The sequence below is a fragment of the Hemiscyllium ocellatum genome, chromosome 3 (assembly GCF_020745735.1).
Source record: "Hemiscyllium ocellatum isolate sHemOce1 chromosome 3, sHemOce1.pat.X.cur, whole genome shotgun sequence".
Classification (NCBI taxonomy): domain Eukaryota; kingdom Metazoa; phylum Chordata; class Chondrichthyes; order Orectolobiformes; family Hemiscylliidae; genus Hemiscyllium; species Hemiscyllium ocellatum.
In genome coordinates this window covers 89,479,063-89,503,018 of record NC_083403.1, presented here as the reverse complement: position 1 = coordinate 89,503,018, position 23,956 = coordinate 89,479,063, and the positions used below count along the sequence as shown (strand labels likewise).

At 39.8% G+C, this 23,956-nt stretch overlaps 1 protein-coding gene across 1 annotated transcript in view; it reads left to right on the top strand.

The window, feature by feature from the left end:
• uts1 (urotensin 1) overlaps positions 1 to 22,741 on the top strand; it is a 30,502-nt gene extending 7,761 nt beyond the window's left edge. The window contains exon 2 of the mRNA XM_060851736.1: positions 22,189 to 22,741. Within this exon, the coding sequence (XP_060707719.1) occupies positions 22,202 to 22,714 (513 nt within the window). The 5' untranslated portion in view covers positions 22,189 to 22,201 and the 3' untranslated portion in view covers positions 22,715 to 22,741. The remainder of the gene's footprint in view (positions 1 to 22,188) is intronic.
• Positions 22,742 to 23,956: the final 1,215 nt, after the last annotated feature.

Genomic DNA, 23,956 nt, shown 5'->3' with positions numbered 1-23,956 from the left:
TTTCTTTTTTCCCCCTGCTGATTTTTAAAGACTTCCAAATCCTTTGACTTCCCACTAATCTTAATCACTTTGTATGTTTTTTTTTGCTTTTATGCTTTTCCTGACTTCCCTTGTCAATCATGGTTGCCATGTCCTCCAGTTAGCATGTTTCTTTTTTCCTTGGTATGAATTTCTGCTGTATGTCCTCAAATTACCCCAGAACCTCCTTCCAATCTCCTTCACCATCTTTTCTATCAGGCCCCCATTCCAATCAACTCTGGCCAACTCGGCCCTCGTGCCTTTGTAGCTACCTTTACTCAATTGTAATGCCATTACATCACACAGGCTCTCCCTGTCAAACTGCAGAGTGAATTCTATCACGTTATGGTCCCTGACACCTTGGGGTTCCTTCACCTTAAACTCCCTAATCAAGTCTGTCTCGTTACACACCACCAAATCCAGAATTGCCTGTTTCCTAGTGGACTCTACTGCAAGCCACTCCAAAAAAAAAATCTCTCGGACATTCCACGAGCTCCTTTCTTGGAGACCCAGTACCAACCTGATTTTTCCAGTTCACCTCGGAAGTTCCTCATAATTATTATAATAGTGTTTTTCTTGCATAGAACATAGAAACAGTGCAGAACAGGAATGGATGCTTCAGGCCACTGTCACTGTGTCAATCATGATGCTGTTCTAAACTAATCCCATCTGCCTGCACATGATTCCTATTCCACTATTCCCTGCCTATTCATGTGTCAAATAAATGGTTCTTGAACATGACTTTTCTATCTCATGACTTATTTTCTGCCCCACATCCTGACTACTGCAAGGAAACTTGTACATAACTCCCATCAGGGTCTTTTTCACTTTAGGGTTCCTCAACTCTACCTACACTGATTCTATACCTTCTGATCCTGTGTAGCTGGTTGGTATCAATTTAATTTCAATTCTTACTAACTGGGCAACCCTGCCTCCTCTGCCCAACTGCTTGTCCTTTCTATAAGGTATATATCCTTGGTTGTTTAGTTCTCAATCCTGATCACCTTGTAGCCATGTCTCTGTGATGCCCACAACAGGCTAGATCCACCAATTTTGATTTGTGGTACAAGCTCATTACTTTGATTTGTGTGCTGCGCGCACCTTGTCTTTGATTCTCATAATTGTTCTGTATTTGCTCTGCCTGAAGTTAGATTCCTTTCCCTTTCCATACTCATGTTCTATCATAGCTACTCACTGAATAACAAAGGTTTACCTTACATCAGATTTAGTTCTTTTCTTTAATTCGTTTTTAATTGCTTCTTAACAAATCCATCAGTAGAAACAGTTCCTTCCTATTTTCTCTGTATAGATCTCTCAGGACACTATTATCAAGTATTATCTAAACATTCTCTTCTCTAAGGAGAATAACTCCACAGTCTTTAATCTATCTGCATAACTAACTTTATGTTTTATTTTAAATCACAGACAGTTGAAGCCTGGGATAATGAATTATATTTAGATAGAGATGTGTGCATCTGTACAAGAGCATTCCATTCATTTCATATGTTGAAAATCTCACAATTATTCCACTTCAGTAAAGTTGGTACATAATTTAATTTACAATGATAATAAGGCTGCAGATAAATCATTTTACATGTCAGTTTTAACTTCATACATCTACACTTCTGAAGTCCAAACTAAAACAATTCAAGATAAGAATATCTACTAGTACCTTTTCAATACAAGATGGTGCTCCAAATTTACCTGGGTGATGCAGAACCATACAGAATGGGAGGTTGAATCCCTGGTCAATATTAAGTTTAAGTATCTCTTCTGAGTATCGATACTATTGTAAGTTGGCATTTTTTAGTGAAAACTAAATGGTTCTATATTTGAAATTAGAGGATGGTGTGATATTTAACATCTTCATAGATCTGAGTACAATAGACAGACCTGAGGTACATTTAGAAAAAAAATGCTTTAAATAGATGGATGGATACATTTTGGAAGACTTTGTAATTTGAGTTGAGCACCATGAGGCTTTGTAATAAGACAATTTTAGATGCTGGTAAACAATGAGAGAACTGAATGTACGCAAGCCAACTGATTCTGACATTGAATATATTACAAAAATTATTTCATTATTGATGGAAAGCAATAGATGTTTGAGAAAGTATTGTGTTATATTGATAACTGAACGTCTTTCCTCAAACTGGCTCTTCAATGCAGCTTGTTCTGTTTTATGCAACCATTTTTAAATGTGTATCAAAAACAGAAATTGCTGACAGCAAGTCTGGCAGAATCTGTGGAGAGAAATCAAAGTTCATGTTTTGGGTGATCCATCAGAACTAGGTCAGTGAAAGGATCGCTGGAACAGAGGCTTGAATAGCAATTTTTGTTCTGTTTCTGATTTCCAACATCCACTGTTCTTTCAGTTTTTATTTTTAAATGTGTTATACTTAAATGGGACAAGCTTCAAGCTGGTACTAACATTTAAATTAAAAGTGAATATAAGGAAATGAAGATGTTATCATTAATATTAACTTGAATCCAGGTTTATGGGGAAAACGCATCATAGTGATTGTCAATTTCATTTCTTAATTGTATAAGTTTCATTTGAGCTAGCAAAGTTCCAAGGCAACAATGATGTACTCAGCGGATTGTTTCTACTTGTAAGTAGACCTCCATAGTTGTCATTAAGTTGTCCATTACATGTATTGTGTTTTTGATGCCTGCATCAACTGGTTTTCAAGCAGCATCAGAGCTTGTAAGAATCTAAAAATGTAATTCTCTTAAGCTATGTTTCATATAAATATTTGATTTAAAATATATAAATTCTTTACATAAATATCAATTACAAATGTGGAAACATATATTTTCATTCAAAATCTAAGAAAAATATATGAAGCAACCACAAAAGTATTATGGAAATATACAACAATATCATGATGTACATCAGCAACACAATTTTGTTCGTTAATCACTGATGCTATAGGATGAGTTTTACAGGGAGGCATATTCTTCTCTACTTCATACACCCACATTCTTTGCCCACCCTACTCCCCACTTTCCCTGCCAGCCCCTGTCAAAAAGTCAGTCAACACCTCATCAACTTTGAAATGGATAGCTCTGCAGTGAGAATAGGCTAGGTGCAGCTTTACTGAAAAGTGAAAATAATATTTCCATTCCTCAAGCACAAGAAGTATTGCCCTCAAGACTTGGAAAAAATCTGATTAGCTGGCTGCTAATTAATTCCAACAATGCCAGAATCATAATCTTTTTCTGATGCCTGGATATACCTAGAAGACCCAGTTTTGTTTTCCGTTTTCTGTCACGCAGCCAATCTCTTATTCGTGCAAAAAGCTAAAAGAAACTGCGGATGCTTGTAAAGCAGAAACGAGGATAAACGATAGGTGGGTAGAGCCCACAGAGAGAGAAAAACAGTTAGTCAGACAATGGAGTAGATAACGATCTGGCTAGGAAGGTGATTAGCTGTTAATGGAGACTGGTAGTGGCTAACAATGGATCGTGTGTGATTACTGTGATCACAAGACCTGGTGTGTGGGAGTGGGGGCTAGGACATAGGGAGAGTTCAAGCCCTAAAGTAGTTGAAATCAATATTATGTCCAGAAGGCTGTAGGGTCCCCAAGTGGAAAATCAGGTATTGTTCTTTCACTGGTGTGTTGAAGTGGCAGGTGATTAGAAGTTCAGGGTCATTTTTTTGTGGGCAGAATTTGGCTGTTCTATGAGGCTGTCACTCAGGCTACACTTCATTTCCCCAGTGTAGAGGAGACCACATTGTGAGTAACGAATGTAGTAGACTAGCTGTATGAAGTACTGCTTTACATGGAAGTTATGTTTGAGTTCTGTGATACTGAGGAGGAAGGCGGTAAACGGGCGAGTGTTACACCTTCAGCAATTGTAAGGTAAGGTGCCATGGGGCTGTTGGGAGTGAAGGAAGACTGGACCAGGAGGGAATGGTCCCTGTGGAAGGCTCATAAGGGATGGGAGGGGAATATGTGTTCGGTGGTGGCATCTCACTGGAGGTGGTGGAAATAATGTTGAATGATTTTCTGGATGTGGATGCTGGTGGGATGACAGATAAGGACAAGGGGAGCCCTATCATTATTGTGGGAGAGAAGAGAGGAGGTGAGGGCCAAAACGCAGGAGAACAGTTGGACTCAGTTGAGGGCACTGTCGATGATGGGGCTGGGGAAACTTCAGTTGAGGAAAATAGACATTTCGGAGGCTTCCTTGTCAAAGTTGGCATCATCGGAACATATGCAATAGAGACAGAGGAACTGGGAGAATGGAATAGAGTCTTTACGGGAAGCAGGGTGCAAGGATGTATAGTCAAAGTAACTGCAGGAGTCATTTGGTTTATAGTGGATATTAGTGGCCAGTCTATCCCCAGCATTTGAAGCAGAGATGTCTAGAAAGGAAAGGGTGACATCAGAGATGGACTATGTAAAAGTGAGGGCTGGGTGGAAAATGGAAGTGAAATCAATAAACTTTCCAATTCCAGATAATGGAGGGAAGCAGCACCCATGATATCATCAATATATTGGAGAAAGAGTTGTCAGTGGGGTCCACAAACCCCAGAAGGAGCCAGGCATAAGTGGGGACCATGCGGGTACCCATGACCACCCCACTGTCCTGAAGAAAATGAGAGGAGTTAAAAGAGAAGTCGTTGAGGGTGAGAGGAGGATGGTGGCGACGGTTCAGGCCTTTGTTCCGGAAGAAACGGAGAGCCCTGAGACCATCCTGTAGGGGATAGGCATGTAGAGGAATTGCACATCCATGGTAAAGAGGAGGCAGCTGGACCCTGCAAACTGGAAATTCTAAAACTGGCATAAAACGTCAGAGGAATCATGGATGCAAGTGGGTAGGGACTGAACCAGGGGAGAGGAGACGATGTCAGGGCTGGAAAAGGTGAATTCTATGGGCAGTAGCAGGCAGAAACAATAAGTCTGCCCAGGCAGTCCTGCTAATGAATTTTTGAAAGGAGATAAACGAGCTGTGCAGAGTTGGAATGCTATCAGTTTGGAGGTAGTTGGAGGGGAAGTCACCAGGTGAAGTGATGTTAGTGACCGTAGTTGATACAATGGCCTGCTATTCCGTGGTTGGGTCATGGTCCGGGAGGATAGGAAGAGGTATTTGAGAGATGGCACTCAGCCTCTGCAATGTAAAGTTCAGCACACCACACTAGACCACCACTACCCTTATCAGCAGGCTTAATAACAAAGTCGGGGTTGGTCTAAATGTACGAAGTGCAGTCAGTTGTGGGGTAGATAGATAAGTTAGATTGGGTTAGGCCAGCCCAAACATTGAGGTGACTAATATCACATCAACAGTACCCAATGAACAGGTTGAGTATAAGTAGAAGGCCAGAGGAAGAGGTCCAGGTGGCAGGGGGTGGGGGTGGGGGTGAGGGGAAAGAGTGTTTGGAGGTGGGTATGGGGATCTGTGGGATGTGGAGAGAAGTCTTGTCCAAAAATAGGCACAGAGACAAAGACAACAGAAGTAGAGTTCGATGTCATGCGGTGCACAAAATTCATTAAGGTGGGGTTGCAGAGGGATAAAACTGAGACCTTTGCTGAGCGCAGAGTGTTCAGCATCGGAAAGCGGAAGGTTACGAGGCCTGGTGAATACACGACAAGAGTGGGGTTGGGAGAGAGGACAGAGTCAGAGAGAAGGGGAGGACACAGAGGACCAAAGGTTTCTCTGAGTTGTTGCATCTTGTGTGCCCTGATACCTAAAAGGAAAAGGAAAAGTTTCTTGTTAGCATTTTGGATGAGCCAGAGGATGACTTGGAGAGAGGTGGACAGTATGCATATGTCGCTACATGGCACTGAGTGTGGATGTGACAAGGGCAGCTGTGTGGAACGTTGAACATAACAGAGATACCAATGATCCTGAGTGGATACAAAACGTGAAAAATGAAACTTGAGTTGGAATCCACATAGAGTCATAGAGATGTACAGCATAGAAACACACCCTTTGGTCCAACCCGTCCATGCCGACCAGATATCCCAACCCAATCTAGTCCCACCTGCCAGCACCCGGCCCATATCCCTCCAAATCCTTCCTATTCATATACGCATCCAATTGCTTCTTAAATGTTGCAATTGTACCAGCCTCCACTACTTCCTTTGGCACCTCATTCCATACCCGTACCACCCTCTGTGTGAAAAAGTTGCCTCTTAGGTCTCTTTTATGTCTTTCCCCTCTCACCCGAAACCTATGCACTCTAGTTCTGGACTCCCTGACCCCAGGGAAAAGACATTGCCTATTTACCCTATCGTGCCCCTCAATTTTGTAAACCTCTATAAGATCACCCCTCAGTCTCCGACGCTCCAGGGAAAACAGCCCCAGCCTGTTCAGCCTCTCCCTATAGCTCAAATCCTCAAGCCCTGGCAACATCGTTGTAAATCTTTTCTGAACCATTTCAAGTTTCATAACACCTTTCTGGTAGGAAGGAGACCAGAATTGCACGCAATATTTCAACAGTGGCCTGTACAGTCGCAACATGACCTCCCAAGTCCTGTACTCAATACTCTGACCAATAAAGGAAATCATACCCAACGCCTTCTTCACTATCCTATCTACCTGCGACTCCACTTTCAAGGAGCTATGAACCTGCACTCCAAGGTCTCTTTGTTCCGAAACACTCCCTAGGACCTTACCATTAAGTGTATAAGTCCTGCTAAGATTTGCTTTCCCAAAATGCAGCACCTTGCATTAATCTGAATTAAATTCTATCTGCCACTTCTCAGCCCATTGGCCATTTGGTCATGGTTGATCCTGTTGTAATCTGAGGTAACCCTCTCCGCAGTCCACTACACCTCCAATTTTGGTGTCATCTGCAAACTTACTAACTGTACCTCTTATGCTCGCACCCAAATCATTTATATAAATGACAAAAAGTAGAAGATGCAGCACCGATCCTTGTGGCACTCCACTGGTCACAGGCCTCCAGTCTGAAAAACAACCCTCCACCACCACCATCACCCTCTGTCTTCTACCTTTGAGCCAATTCTGTATCCAAATAGCTAGTTCTCCCTGTAATCCATGAGATCTAACCTTGCTAAATGCCTCACCAAAGTCCATATAGATCACATCTACCACTCTGCCCTCATCAATCCTCTTTGCTACTTCTTCAAAAAAAACTCAATCAAGTTTGTGAGACATGATTGTCCACGCACAAAACCATGCGGACTATCCCTAATCAGTCCTTACCTTTCCAAATACATGTACATCCTCTCCCTCAGGATTCCCTCTAACAACTTGCCCCCCACTGAGGTCAGGCTCACTGGTCTATAGTTCCCTGGCTTGTCCTTACCACCCTTCTTAAACAGTGGCACCACATTTGCCAACCTCCAGTCTTCCATCACCTCACCTGTGGCTATCGATGATACAAATATCTGAGCAAGAGGCCCAACAATCACTTCTCTAGTTTCCCACAGAATTCTCGGGTACACCTGATCAGGTCCTGGGGAATTATCCACCTTTACCAGTTTCAAGACATCCAGCACTTCCTCCTCTGTAATCTGGACATTTTGCAAGATGTCACCATCTATTTCCCTACAGTCTGTATCTTCCATATCCTTTTCCACAGTAAATGCAAAATACTCATTTAGTATCTCCCCCATTTTCTGTGGCTCCACACAAAGGCCACCTTGCTGATCTTTGAGGGGCCCTATTTTCTCCCTAGTTACCCTTTTGTCCTTAACATATTTGTAAAAACCATTTTGATTCTCCTTAATTCTATTTGCCAAAGCTATCTCATGTCCCCTTTCTGCTCTCCTGATTTCCCTCTTAAGTGTACTCCTACTTACTTTATACTCTTCTAAGGAATCACACGATCTATCTTGTCTATACCTTACATATGCTTCCTTCTTTTTCTTAACCAAACTCTCAATTTCTTTAGTCATCCAGCATTCCCTATACCGACCAGCCTTTCCTTTCACCCCGACAGGAATATACTTTCTCTGGATTCTCATTATCTCATTTCTGAAGGCTTCCCATTTTCCAGCCATCCCTTTATCTCCGAACATCTGCCTCCAATCAGCTTTCGAACGTTCTTGCCTAATACCGTCAAAATTGGCCTTCCTCCAATTTCGAACTTCAACTTTTAGATCTGGTCTATCCTTTTCTATCACTATTTTAAATCTAATAGAATTATGATCGCTGGCCCCAAAGTGCTCCCCCCATTGACACCTCAATCACCTGCCCAGCTTTATTTCCCAAGAGTAGGTCAAATTTTGCACCTTCTCTAGTAAGTACATCCACATATTGAATCAGAAAATTGTCTTGTACGCACTTAACAAATCCCTCTCCATCTAAACCTTTAACACTGTGGCAGTCCCAGTCTATGTTTGGAAAGTTAAAATTCCATACCATAACCACCCTATTATTCCTGGAGATAGCTGAGATCTCCTTACAAGTTTGTTTCTCAATTTCCCTTTCACTATTAGGGGGTCTATAATACAACCCCAATAAGGTGATCATCCCTTTCTTTTTTCTCAGTTCCACACAAATAACTTCCCTGGATGTATTTCTGGGAATATCTTCCCTCAGCACAGCTGTAATGCTATCCCTTATCAAAAATGCAACTCCCCTCCTCTCTTGCCTCCCTTTCTATCCTTCCTGTAGCATTTGTATCCTGGAATATTAAGCTGCCAGTCCTGCCCATCCCTGAGTCATGTTTCTGTAACTGCTATGATATCCCAGTCCCATGTTCCTAACAATGTCCTGAGTTCATCTGCCTTCCTTGTTAGGCCCCTTGCGTTGAAATAAATGCAGTTTAATTTATTAGTCCTACCTTGTCCCTGCTTGCCCTGACTATTTGACTTGCTTCTGTTCTCAACTGTACCAGTCTCAGATTTGGGGTGGGTCTGAGCCAGAGGCTGTCATTGATAAATGTTATGTGGCTGTGGAAACAGGTTTTAGCAAATACCTGGTCAAAAACCAAGAGTGACAGTAAAATTAACGTCAGAAGACAAGAAGAAAGATTGGAATGGAAATCCTGTCAGACAGAGGACCAGAACCTCTTCAAGGTGGGCATGTCAAGAAGAGAAGTGGCAGTGAGTTAAATACTAAATAAAAACTGAAAGAACTAAAGATGCTGTAAAACAAAAACTAAAACAAAATTGCTGGAGGGGGAAATCCTGAGGGACAGGATGTACATGTACTTGGAAAGGAAAGAACTGATTAGAGATGGTCAACATGGCTTTGTGCATGGAAAATCATGTCTCACAAACTTGATTGAGTTTTTTGAAAAACTAACAAAGAGGATTGATGAGGGCAGAGCAGTGGATGTGACCAATATGGATTCGGTAAGGTGTTCAACAAGGTTCCCCATGGGAGACTGGTTAGCAAGGTTAGATCTCATTGAATACAGGGAGAACTAACCATTTGGATACGGAACTGGCTGAAAGGTAGAAGATAGAGAGTGGAGGGTTGTTTTTTCAACTGGAGGCCTGTGACCAGTGGAGTGACCATGAGGATCAGTGCTGGGTCCACTACTTTTCATCATTTATATAAATGACTTGGATGTGACCATAAGAGGTACAGTTACTAAGTTTGAAGATGACACCAAAATTGGAGGTGCAGTGGACAACTAAGAAGATTACCTCAGATTACAATGGGATCTTGATGAGATGGGCCAATGGTCTGAGGAGTGGCAGCTGGAGTTTAATTTAGATAAATGTGAGGTGCCGTATTTTGGGAAACCAGATCTTAGCAGGACTTATACACTTAATGGTAAGGTCCTAAGGAGTGTTACTGCACAGAGTGCATGTTCATAGCTCCTTGAAAGTGAAGTTGCAGGTAGATAGGATCATGAAGAAGGCATTTGGTATGCTTTCCTTTCTTGAGTACAGGAATTAGGAGGTCATGTTGCAGCTGGACAGGACATTGGTTAGGCCAGTTTTTGAATATTGCGTGCAATTCTGATCCCCTTCCTATCAGAAACCTTGTGAAACTTGAAAGGGTTCAGAAAGAATTTACAAGAATGTTGCCAGTGTTGGAGGATTTGAGCTATGGGGAGAGGCTAAATAGGCTGGGGCTGTTTTCCCCACAGCATCAGGGACTGAGGTTTATAAACCTTAGAGGTTATAAAATCATGAGGGGCATGGATAGGATAAATAGACAAAATCTTTTCCCTGGAGTGGGGGGAGTCCAAAACTAGAGGGCCTAGATGGGAAAGGTATAAAAGGACCTTAAGGGGCAACATTTTCATGCAGAGGGTGGTATGTGTATGGAATGAGCTGCCAGAGGAAATAATGGAGGCTGATAAATGGCAACATTTAAAAAGCACGTGGATGGGTATATGAATAGGAAGAGTTTGGAGGGAAATGGGCCAAGTGCTGGCAGGTGGGACTAGTTTGGGTTGGACCGAAGGATCCATTTCCATGCTGTACATCTCTATGATTCTATAACTAAGTTTGGCAGCATCTGAGAAGAGAAATCAGAGTTACTGTTTTGGGTCCGGTGACATTTCGTCAGATCTGGTTGTAGCTCAGAAAATGTGTGTTTTTATGCAGAATATTGGTTGTGGAGAGGGGGTAACGAGTAACAATGGGTGGGGATAAGCCCAAAGAGAGAAAAAAGCAGTTGGACAGACAAAGGAGTAGATAATAATCTGGTTAGGAGAGTGAATAGCTGCTAATGGAGACTGTGATTAGCTAACAATGGATTGTGTGTAATAGCAAACTATATGATTACAAGTCGAGATGTGTGGTGCTGAAAAAGCACAGAGGGTCAGGCAGAGGAGGAGAACTTTTTCAAGGTAGGCATCCTTGGAAGAGGCTTCGCAGTGTGGTGCTTTTCCAGCACTACACTCCCGATTCTGATCTCCAGAATCTGCAGTCCTCACTTTCTCCTAGTTGATTACAAGGCCTGGTGAAGGACAGTTAAGACATTAAAGTAATTGAACTCGATATTAAGTCCAGAAGGCTGCAGGTCCCCAAGTGGAAAATGAGATATTGTTCTCCTAGCTTACACTGACCTTCGTTGGAGCACTGCAGCAAGCCTGAGACAAAGCTATTGGCCAGGGAGCAAGTTGGTGTATTGAAGTGGCAGGTGACTGAAAGTGCAGGCAGAATATAGGTGTTCTGTGAAGCGGTCACCCAGTCTACATTTCATTTCTCCAATGTAGAGGAGATAGCATTGTGAGCAATGAATGCAGTAGACTAGATTTTGTGAAGTACATGCTCATGTTTTACTACCTACAGCACATACTTCTGCTTTGTACAATAACCACGGGCGGCTCGGTGGCACACAGACCCGGGTTCAATTCCCGCCTCAGGCGACACTCTGTGTGGAGTTTGCACATTCTCCCCATGTCTGCGTGGGTTTTCTCCGGATGCTCCAGTTTCCTCCCACAATCCAAAATGTGCAGGTTAGGTGAATTGGTGAGGCTAAATTGCCCGTAGTGTTAGATGAAAGGGTAAATGTAAGGGAATGGGTCTGGGTGATTTGCGCTTTGGCGGGTCAGTGTGGACTTGTAAGTAATCTAAACTTTGTATATGCAACCTTGTCAAATACCTTCTGGAAATCAGATGCAGTATATCAACAAGCTTCCTCTTATTCATGGTTCATGTTGCTTCAAAGAAACCTATTTTCTGCCTTCCTCCCTTTTTGAATAGAAAAGTCTGAATGTCATGGTGGCTTAGTGGTTAGCAGCGATGCTTTGCAGTACCAGGGACCTGGATTTAATTCCCCATCCCGTATGAGTCTGTAGAATTTTGTACATTCTCCTTGTGTCTGCATAGATTTCTGCTGGGTGGTCCCACAGTCAAAAGATGTGTAGGTCAGGTGGATTGTCCATGCTAAATTGCTCCTTAGTGTCCAAAGTTGTGCAGGCTAGGTGGGTTAGCCATGTCTGCCACTGCAACTCCAACAATTTATCTTCTAGCCAAGTATCCCAGTTCCTTTCAGCTGGCTCAACTTTCATGCCAATATGGTTGTTCTTATTAGTGTTCAAAATGCTAGTCTTAGACCTACTCTTCTCCCTTTCAAACTGGGAGTTAAATTCAATAATATCGTTGCCTTTGTTGTCTAGAGGTGGTTTTACCAGTTTATTAATTGTTAATTAAATCTGTCTCATTGTACAATACCAAGTCTAATGTAATCTGCTGTCTGCTTGGATCCACAGCATACTCTTCCAAGAAACTATCTCGAAGGCAGTCTATGAACTTTTCATTGACAATCTGAATTTACTCGCTATATGTTAATTAAGTATGTTGATTAAATATTTTGATTAAAATCACCAGTGATCATTGCTGTTCCTTTATCACAAGCGCCCAATATGCCTCCTTGTATACTTCATCCTGCATTGTGGTTAGAGGGCTGGAAGCACATTCCTACTGGTGATTCCTTTCCTTACTATTCTTCATCTCCACCCAAACCGTCTGCAACCTGATCTCCTAAACCAAAGTCAACTCTAACTATTGCATCTTTGATTAAGAATGCTCCTACCTTTATCTAGCTTCCTATTTAATTGAATATCATATACCCCTCAATATCCATGAGCAATCCTTGTCATCCTGCAACCACATCTCTGTAATGGTTACAGGTGTGAGCTATTAAATTCATTACTTCGTATGATTGCTGGTTGCAGTCAGACAGAGTCTTTAGTTTTGTCTTTTTATTATCCTTGTAGCATCACAAGAGTAAAAAGTAAAACTAAAACTGAACCCTTGTGCAGGTTCATAGCTCCTTGAAAGTGGAGTTGCGGGTAGATAGGATAGTGAAGAAGGCATTTGGTATGCTTTCATTTATTGGTCAGAGTACTGAGTACAGGAGTTGGGAGGTCATGTTGCGGCTGTACAGGACATTGGTTAGGCCACTGTTGGAATATTGCGTGCAATTCTGGTCTCCTTCCTATAGGAAAAATGTTGTGAAACTTGAAAGGGTTCAGACTTACAAGGATGTTGCCAGGGTTGGAGGATTTGAGCTATAGGGAGAGGCTGAACAGGCTGGAGCCTTGGAAGCTGTGGGGTGACATTATAGAAAATATAAAATTATGAGAGGCATGGATAAGATAAATAGACAAAGTCTTTTCCCTGGGGTGAGCAAGTCCAGAACTAGAGGGGAAAGGTGTAGGGTGAGAGGGGAAAGATATAAAAGAGACATAAGGGGCAATTTTTTCACACAAAGGGTGGTACGTGTATGGAATGAACTGCCAGAGGAAGTGATGGAGACGAGTACAATTACAACATTTAAAAGGCATTTGGATGGGTATATGAAAAGGAAGGGTTTGGAGGGATATGGGCCGGGTGCTGGCAGGTGGGACTAGATTGGGTTGGGATACCTAGTTGGCATGGACGGGTTGGACTGAAGGGTCTGTTTCCGTGCTGTACATCTCTATGACTCAGTGACTATTTGCAAAATGCAAAGTTTATTGCAAATAGACACAGTGAGAGTTCCTGCTTCGTTAAGCTAGACCTGTTAAACTTGTTTATTTTGTAAAGGAAAGGAGATGCTTTCTTGAGACCCAAATCTCAAGTAAACGGAAGGACTGCAAGTTTTACTGACAGGAAACACTGCCGCTGCTTCTTGTGAATATTGAAGAAAGAGAAATGCAAAAGCACTGTTGGGTAGACAAACAGACAGAAAACAAGAGCTCTGTCATCTGAAGCCCAGAACAAGTCACAATCTGAAGATCAAGTAAGAATTGATAAATACTATCACTGATAAGAATAGAGTGGCATCACTTAATTATTTTTGAGTTCAGGCAATGCCATTTTTAGTAAATCAAATAAATAATGAACATCAGCTGGATTTTGCAATCAGTGGTGAAGTATTAAAATACTGGGAAAGAGAAAATCTCATTACGAAAGAGATAGTAAACAAACATTTTGTGTAGAAAAATATAGATGATATAGTCTTGCGTCAACTTTGAACAAATATCTGAAGTACATTTTTCAAGATAAAACTCATGAGCTTTTAAAAATCTATACATTTATCAAGAAGATTTGTTAAAGGCAGGTTTTCTATGTACAGGAATAATAGTAGATAGGCTTTCAAAAGGTGATTTATAAAAAGCTTATTATTCAAGTAAAATTCAGGACGTGAAAAGGAAATGTATACAAAGAGCAAGGATAGAAAGTTGGTGAAAAAATATGGTTAGGATTAATAGGAATTGTTCAGAATAGAAGGGATTAGGAATGGAGTTCTTTGGACGTCATTAAATTCTAATTAATCACTAATTGATATGCTTTAGCCATAATATTGACCTATCGTTTTGTAGAATTCAGTACTCGGGGCATAGCATTCTTTAGCAAAGCAAAAAAGTACATTTTCTAAAAACAATAAAGATAAAGTCAGCAGGTGAGATGAAGAGATTAAGGAGGAGAGTCCTTCATGGTAACTTCAATCCATTGGACGTTAGATGTCACTGATTGTAAACCAGCCACCCAGCCAACTAAGCAAACAGATCACCCATTAGGTAGGAAGCTTTTGGTGCTCCATTTTCGGAAAGTCCTTAGGTTATAAATGACACAGGCGCACCCATAATGATAACAACAACAATCTGAAATTTCATGTCAGCAGCAAAGTAAGGGTGCTTATGGCGAGCCACAAAGTAAGTCTTTCAGAAATCTAGCAATCTCTCTGGTGAAAATTCCACCAACATGAATGGAGAGTGGAACAACAACTTGCTGCATTCTTCTTAACTGGGCATTTCCAGCATGGAGGAGCAGTGATGTCATCAGGCTGCCAAACAACCAATCTCAATTGAGGAATTTTCACAAAAACCCTCAAACACCCAAGCAGTAAACAAAAAGCAGTAAAATAAAAACATTTTTTTAACATAGAAGAGGATCTATATTTTCTTGTCTACACTTAGAATTTCTGGAGCTAAACAGTTCTGAGGCTGACATTCCTGTCTTCTGAAAGAAATGTTTTACAAAATGACTGAACTATTCACAAATATATGACAGGCCTATATGACAACTGTGTAAAATGCAAAATTATAAACAGAAGTGAAGAAGCAGTTAATTACCATACCTGTGGTGGACTTTTGAAGCAGCAGGTGAACTATCAAATTCCTATAAATATTTAAAAAGTTTAAGAACCCAGCTGTAGAATGGAATAATAGTGTAAGATTGCTCAGAACTAAAAATGCAAGTTGCATTACTGCATCATATAGCACACCCTATAATAACATTGAATATGGGAATATAATTTGATTGAGAGTGGGTGGCCCATTGATAAAAGCAGCACCCGATAGAGTAAACCTCAGTATTGTATGTATTGGCAACCTTGTCGATTATTTAAAACCATAAACTTTCTGATCCAAAGGAAGCAATGCAACCAGCTGAGTCAAACTGATGCATGGAACAGCATGTTATTAAGTTCATGCTAACCAAATACAATGATGATGACTGAACGATTTGTAAAAAGCAGCTTTAATGGGCTTGTCTTCGATACACATTGCTCTTACATTAGACTTTTCTTTGTTTAAATGTAAGGCAGTCATCCTATTATTAGCATAGATTTATTCAACAGTAGCATATCACAAGAAGTTTGGTTTGTATCATTTTAATCGGACAGGCCATAACCTGAACAATATATTTACGTGAAAATAATTCAGTTTGTTAATGCGTGATCAAATAGAATACCCATAAGAAATGGATATTCCCTTTGTGTGGTAATGATGAAATACAGATAATGGGAGTTAGTTGTCCCAACCTAGCTGATCCATCCAGAATAAAGAAAATAATCACTATTTGTGCTTGCATCTTGATGTTGACCACAAATAATGGCTTAATTTTCATATCATCTTCAAATTCCTCCATGCCCTCATAATTACAAAAACCTACAGTAAAAAAAAGTTAGGGCAACATGGTGGCTCAGTGGTAAGCACTGCTGCTCTCAGCACCAGGGTCCCAGGTGTGGAGTTTGCACGTTCTCCCCTTGTCTGCGTCAGTTTCCTCCCACAGTTCAAAGATGTGTGGGTCAGGTGAATTTGGCCGTGTTAAATTGCCCAGTGTTAGGTGCATTAGTCGGAAGGAAATGGGTCAGGATCAGTTACTCTTCGGAGGGTCAGTGTGGGCTGGTTGGGCTGAAGGGCCTGTTTCCATACTCTAGGGAATCTAATCTTAACTAAATTTTTCATCATCTTCCCTAATAATTTCTTCTTTGGCTGCAGTTGAATTGGAATTAAGGCTTAATCATGTAAGTCCAATAAAATGCAGTTGCTGCCAATGGACTGGGCTCAGAGATGTTGGTATGGGGTATCCAAGATTGAGATCTGGAAAAGCGAACTGTAAACTGGTGTTGACATACACCTTTTCTTTCAAGTCAAGACTTCTACATATAGTTTTTAATTTGTGAATGGGAGAATAGGAGATTACATAGGAGGTGAGATTAATTAATAATAATGAGTGATAACGAGTAATATTCCATGTGAATAGGCATCTCACAACTCACAAGCGAGAAACTCATTTCAATGTCCAGGAATCTGATTTCAATAGCCAGGACCTTGTTGGAAAATATAACATTTTGGTTTTGATGTTGAGAATGGCCTTCCATAGAATCCATACAGTATGATTTGGCCCAAAAAGTTCATCCTGACCCTCTGAAGAACATCGCACCCAGACCCATCCCTCTACCCTTTTCCCTGTAAGCCTACATTTCCCATGGCTAATGTACCTAACCTACGCATCCATGAACACAATAGGCAATTTAGCATAGCCAATCCACCGAACTTGCACATCTTTGGATGATGTGAGGAAATCGGAGCAATGGGCAAAACCCATGCAGAGACAGGGAGAGCGTGCAAACTCCACACAGACAGTTACTCTAGGGTGGAACTGAACCCAGGTCCCTGGTGCTGTGAGGTAACAGTGCAAACCACTGAGCCACCATGCCACATTGCTTGATATCTCACCCAAATTTCCCAAATTTCTCACCCACGTCATTCAGGGGCTGGGGTGATTCCACGCAAAGTATGCCCATGTTAATATAGTGTATGACTTGAGAGACAAACCTGAAGCACAACACATGCTTGAGGAGCAACATCTCATTTTAGGCAATTTACAGACTCCAAGACTACATCTGTATTTGTGGAATTCAATATTATGATATTACAATCTCTGCCCCTGCACCCTCTCCCTCCCCACCATGACCCTGTATTATTTTGGTCTTGTTTACTCTTCTCTCAGAAGAGAATAACCATTTTGTCCCTTTTCATGCCTTCATTTGTGCCAATTTTACATCTTTAGTTCTCTTTCACCTCAATTAAAAACCATATTGTCTTTTGCACTGAAACTCCATAGAATCATAGAATCCCTAGTGTGGAAGCAGGCCATTTGGCCCAACTAGTCCACACCGACCCTCTGAAAGAGTATTCCACCAAGATCCATCCCCTAACCCTATTGCCATCTGTTCCCCTCTGTCTTCCTCTGCCTCTGTCAAAAAATGTACAAAATACTATTTTACAAACCCTTTCAGTTCTGAGGAAGAGTCGGAGTGGCCTCCAAACACTAACTCTATTTCTTTCTCTATAGATGCTGCCACCCTGCCCCATAATTTTCTGTTTGTTTCAGATTTCCAGTATTCACAATATTTTGCTTTTATACAAACCTGGAATTGGTGATGTTCCATCAATTTTATAGAGTTGACTGGTTATGCTTGTCAGCTCCCTGGCCTAAAGTGTATATATTTTTGAATGTACTGGTGATTATTTTCATGACATGGCTTTATAACCAACAGATTGTTTACAATTTACAATGTGATCTTAAATTGGAATTACAGGTTGGTGATACATTCTATGCATAGCATTATTGCATTACCTTGTCCTGCCTTTCCTTAGCAACAATTTAATTGTTCTTTAAACAAAATGTTCATGAATCTTTTTTCTGGTATAAGCCCACTTATTGCTATGTGAATGGCTTCAAGTACCTCTGGTTTGACAATTCAGTACCATAACCACTAGACCTCTCTAATCCATCCTAGTTTTTCTTTTAAATAGCTTTGACTAGTTTCTTGACCCTCCATGGGTTTACATGTTTTCCCACTTCATTGTGTCAAAATATGAAAAGGTACAAAACCTTTTACTATAATTATGCTGGGTTTTTTTTACTGCTGTAATTTGTTGCATCAATTGCAAACTCTTCTAATACTCAAAATTGTTTTTTAGTTCAACTGTTAATCATTTTCATCCTATTAATACTAAACATTTTGGCATCCTTTTTATCTTTATCAATGTTGTACAGTGCATTTATATAAACTCAATTTGTTTGTGTTTTTCAAATTTCCAGCTGTCATCTAATTTCTTGTAGATTCTTGGTATTTTCCCCAACTTGACTTGCTTTTTAAATACTCTTCAAGTTTAACTGTGAAGTTAAGTAGTTTGCATTGCCAAAATTAAATGTAGGATTCTGAAAGTTTGTACACAGTTTTATACTTTCTTAGATGAATAAGCTTAATGAGGAGCTATTCTTCTCAGTGACATTGTTGGATAAGAATAGGCCCAGCTCTGCCACTGATCCATATGATGGCTTTGCAGTCACTCACCAATGATATTCTTTCAATCAGCAATGTCTGGAATCTATACAAAGACACCTATGTCCCATACATAAGTGGCTAACATAAAGTTATAATGATCATATGAGAAAAACTACAATGCATAAATTGATAACATATCTGTTAACATAGTTTGTAGTCTGTCATGCTTTATTGTGTGGGAAAGCTTGCCCACTCAAAGAGCAGTTTAGGATATTTAAACTTTGAAATAAAGAGAATCAGGATCTCTGTAATTTGACAAAATTTGACCTTTATGAATCAACATTCCAACTTTCATTACTAACTTGCTACTGGATTTAGTGAGGTGTGTGGGATTACAAGACATATGTTATCTCTTAATAGAGCTGCAAAAGATAAAGAAATAGTTCCCGAGAGGTGTTTGGAAGGTTCATTTATCCTAACAATGCTTGTAGTACTTTGCAAAAATTCCCTATGTGTGTTATTGGATCAAACAAACAACCCTAAAGAATGACAGCCGTTGCCCAGGTAGATAGATTTGATTGACCCATGACTACAGTGAGTCAAGGTCTTTCTTATCACTCCACCATCGCTATCTCACGATTATGTAACTGTAGTATTAAATAATGCAGCCCACTGCTCTCAAACTTTTATCATACTTGCAGTGATGATTAATGCAAATATTACAGCCTGTCCTTCTTACAGATGTTAGCATCTGCAGAATATATGTAAATTTTTCCAACATTGCACAATTTGGTTCCTTCATAACCTTCTGACAAGTTTGTCCAATACAGGTAGTTCTTCTGTGACACAATGCTTGCATTCTTGTGCAAAGCCACATTATAGAAAAATGGCACTTTAGACATAGCGTTTAAGTGTTGGTGATGTAATTGTGTGACAGCCAATACACATTTTAAAAATTTGCCCTTTAGAAACAGCGTCCCCAAATCGTCGATTGTATTACATAGAGTTTTCTTTGTGACTTTCCCTTGATGTTGCTATTAAAACCTCTGGATATTTCCCCGAATATTCTGTGAATTTACTTCAGGATATTGTTTGTGTGTTTTGACTTAACGTTTTAGTGCAAAATGTGCACAAGGAGACTTTTACAAGACAAATTCAATACTTTACATTGATTTATAAAATAGTTATGTATTTAAATATACAATTGCCTTTTACAGGTTTTTGCAATAGCATTCAATTCATTTGAAAGAATTTCTACTGAGATAATATATTTTATCCGAGTCACCTCTTTTTTTTCCGCTCTTTTATGGTGATGGCCATTTTATGTATTATTGAAGGATGGAAAGACAGTGAATCAAAAATAAGCGACATGAAGAATAGTCTAAAACCATGTTACTCGATATCTGAAAGAAAATTATGATTTGTGTTAGGTGAATCCCCTTCATCGAACCTGGCACTAATGAAGGGTCCTATTCAAAACCTATTGTTTCTTTAAAGTGTATTTAAAGTCCTGCCATGCCTCAGTAAAATATGCACAAATCTGTACAACTCCCGTGAGTGTTAAAAAATCTGTCATGTCAGCATGTACTTAAGACAATGGGTATACATTGAAAATCAATGCTATCTAAAGTGGATTGCAAAAAATGAATGCAGTGAACGTGATCTTTTTAAATTCCATACTCTTAAATCAACAGTTAAATCAACATAGTCAAAATTACATTTATTGGCAAACCGATGAGTATAGTTTGCAAATTTTATTTCGCCAAAGGACAAAAAGTTGATTCTAAAACATCTCACTTAATTTATAGGCAGTGAATTTTCTCCTTCTTACAAATTTGCCAAGACGTAATTGTAATCACAAACAGAAAATGCTGATAGGATAAAAATTCCTTACAAACATACATACAAATCAGTAACTGAAGTATTGCATTCCTGCCTCTTCTGCCTTCTTCACTGTTCAGTAAAATCATTGCTGATCTGATTAATGCACTTCTAGGCTTAACTAGAATCTATCTACTCTCTTCCTGAAGAAATTGTGGAATCAGAGCTCCAAAGAGTCGCAATCCTCTGATTAGATTAGATTCCCTACAGTGTGGAAACAGGCCCTTTGGCGAAAACCAGTCCACACCAACCCTCCGAAGAGTAACCCACCCAGACCCATTTCCCCTCTGGCTAATGCACCTAACACTGTGGGCAATTTACCATGGCCAATTCATCTGACTTGCACATCTTTGGACTGTGGTAGGAAACCGGAGCACCCGGAGGAAACCCACGCAGACACAGGAAGAATGTGCAAACTCCACACGGACAGTCGCCCGAGGCTGGAATCGAACCTGGATGCTGTAAGGCAGCAGTGCTAACCACTGAGCCACCGTGCCCACCATGTGGGGTGAATTTTGTATTTACTCTGTGATTAAATAATTTCTCCACGCATACACTCTTACCGACACACACATACATTCATCCTCTCACACACTTAAGACACTCTACACTCACATACACACACATATACACTCTCTCACACTCACAACCCCCCACCTAGACAGACTGACAGACACACACATACACACACAAGACCCACATGCACCCCATGTTTGTGGAGTGAATTTGTACTTGCAGAGTTACATTGTACTTTGCTCAAAAACTGCATGAATTCATGTAAGACTCTGTTATCTCACTTTTTAGATTAGAATCAGTCTAAACATTATGGCACAGACAGAGAACACAGGGGGCTAACACCTTCAATATAATATCTGGCTAACACCAATTGTTATAGTTAACCTACTAATGTAACTTTTTTTTAAAAAAAAGGTTTTGTGATTTACACATGAAAGAAGTGAAACTATCATGGTACTCGAACAGATGAAAGACTCAACAAACAATCAATGTATAATTTCAGTTACATCACACTGTAAACTTTTGTTATAAATTGTGTCCTCCAGCGGCGCTCTGAAAGCTAGTACTTCCAATTAAACCGGTTGGACTATAACCTGGTGTTGTGATTTTTAACTTTGTATACCCAGTCCAACACCGGCATCTCCAAATCATAATTTCTCCTTATTCATCTTAAAGGATTACCCCTGCTTTTCAAATGGTGCCCCAGTTCTCCCAGAAGTGAAAACATCCTCTTCATATCCGCCCAATCAAGACCCTCAAGAACTTATATGTTTCATTCAAGTGGTCTCATTCTTCTAAACTCCAGCAGACACAAGCCTAACTTTTCCAATTTTTTCCTCATAGAACAATCCAACCATTCTAGGTATTAGTTGTCTTTGAACTGTTTAGTGCAGTCAGAATGCATGGATTAGCTCTCTAGTACAAAACATACCTTATGGCATAGTAGTAGTGTGTATTAGAATAAAAGATCATTCCTCATTTCAGCTTGGCTCGTGAAGTCCATAATAAATTATATAACCAGTCAAAAGTAACAAAGTACTAATAAGGTATGAGTTAGCAGCAGGAAACAACCCAAGCAAGTCGATCATTTCTTTCCATTAGCCGTAAACTAACCAGGAAGCATCCGAAATCAACAACGTTTTCATATATTTATAATATTACTATTAGCTATCGTTGTACTTCTTAGTCTAAGGTATTACTCTATTTTTTATTCCACATGCTTTACAGTGGAATATTAAAATAAGTTACAAGTTGCAATAAAATGCAATTAAATGTGTGATATTCTTGACCATTAAAACAAGATGTTGCTATACTCAAGATTTTTTTGTCGCATCAGGTTGTGTTTAATTTAAATTCTTATGCCTTTATTTGCAGATCACCATTCAACATGACACCAACTCCCCTGATTTTCCTTTCAGCTTGTTTACTACTTGGCACTCGCACCCTTCCAGCTGTTTGTCGTGCTGTAGATCTGAGTGTCTTTGACAAAATTTATGATCCTAATATCAACACAGCTACTAATGAAGAGAATGACCAATCCCTTTCCTACATCCTGAAGGAAAAGTTACTCCAATCTTTTGGGAAAAATCCCAAGTACGTGCTGATGTACTCCCACCTACCTCCAGGTTACCTGCAGATGTTGAAAGATATCTTTGCTAAAGAAGCCAGTCGTTTCCTTCGTGAACATTCCTTAAATGCAAAAAGCCTCATGTCCACCCAAGAAACTGACCAAGATATGGTAGCAGCCTTCGCAGGACGCTCCAAGAGGCCCGTTGACCCACCCAATTCCTTAGATCTCACATTTCATATCTTGAGGGAAATGATTGAAATTGCCAAGAATGAAAATCAATGGATGCAGGCAGATAACAATCGTAAAATTATGGAGACAGTTGGGAAGTGATGAATTTAGAATCTGTAATAAGCTCATTCCGTCATCAAATTAAGAGTTTATGCTTTGATATTCATCACATGGATTCCCTCAAAGTCATTAAAAAATGCACTAACCAAATCTGTCTTATGAAACTCCTGTAAATCTGAAAGTAATGTTCAATTCAAACTTACCAAATAAATAGAATATTCATGAAATAATTGCTCATCATGAAATAATTTTGTCATTTATATTTTGTAATAAAAATGATTTTAAAATATTATTTTGATTCAACACTTTGTTTCGTCTGAAAAAGCTGTATAATGGTTGTAAAGGCACTGAGGTCATTGAGCTGCATTTCTGGATTCTGTTACATGATTATGTTTAAACATTAAACTGAAAACTAGATGTTTTACAAATAGCTGATAGTTTGATTACTATCTGAATTTAGGATTGGAACAGAATTAATAAAGTACAAATTAGAAATTGTCTTGTGGATAATACCTTCTAAGTTCACTTTGTACACACAAATATGGAAAATAGATTCTTTTAGATTTGGGGAGGTTAAATTGATATTAATTCATTCATTGGCCTTTTTTCTAACATATATTCTAGTTCTAACATGAACAATATTAAATATGCTTTACTTATGCAAAGAAGAATCCTCCAAAAATTATTCTTAATATTCATTCGATAAATACAGTGTGTATTTTATGATGGCTACTACCAGATATATTTCAAAAGGCCTGCATCAAAATACATTGAGATGCAAAGACTTTATTTAATCTATTTTCTAATCAACCTGTTTAGCGATGTTATTACACACCTCTAGAAGAGGTGGAACTTGAACTTAGGCCTTCTGTTCCAAGAGTACAAGAGGGCCCCATGATGTTGAATCTGTCACAAATGTGCTTTTCATCCTTTCACATCCATCTGTATCATTTCCAATTTTATTAAATGTGCTGCCAACTTATGTATTGTAACACTATCGATATTTTAACAGAATCTCTACAGTGTGGAAGCAGGCCATTCAGCCCATTGAGTCTAGATTGTCTCTCCAAAGGGCATCTCACTCAGATTCTTTCCTCCCCCCTCCTCCCCCCATTCTTGTAACACTGAATTTCCCAAAGTTAATCCGCCTATCCTGCCATTCTTGGACACTATGGGCAATTTAGTATGGCCGATTCCCCCCAATCTGCACATTTTTGTGACCATGGGAGGAAACTGGAGCACTCTGAGTAAACATCCAGACAGCTTTAAGTGGAAGTGGAATAA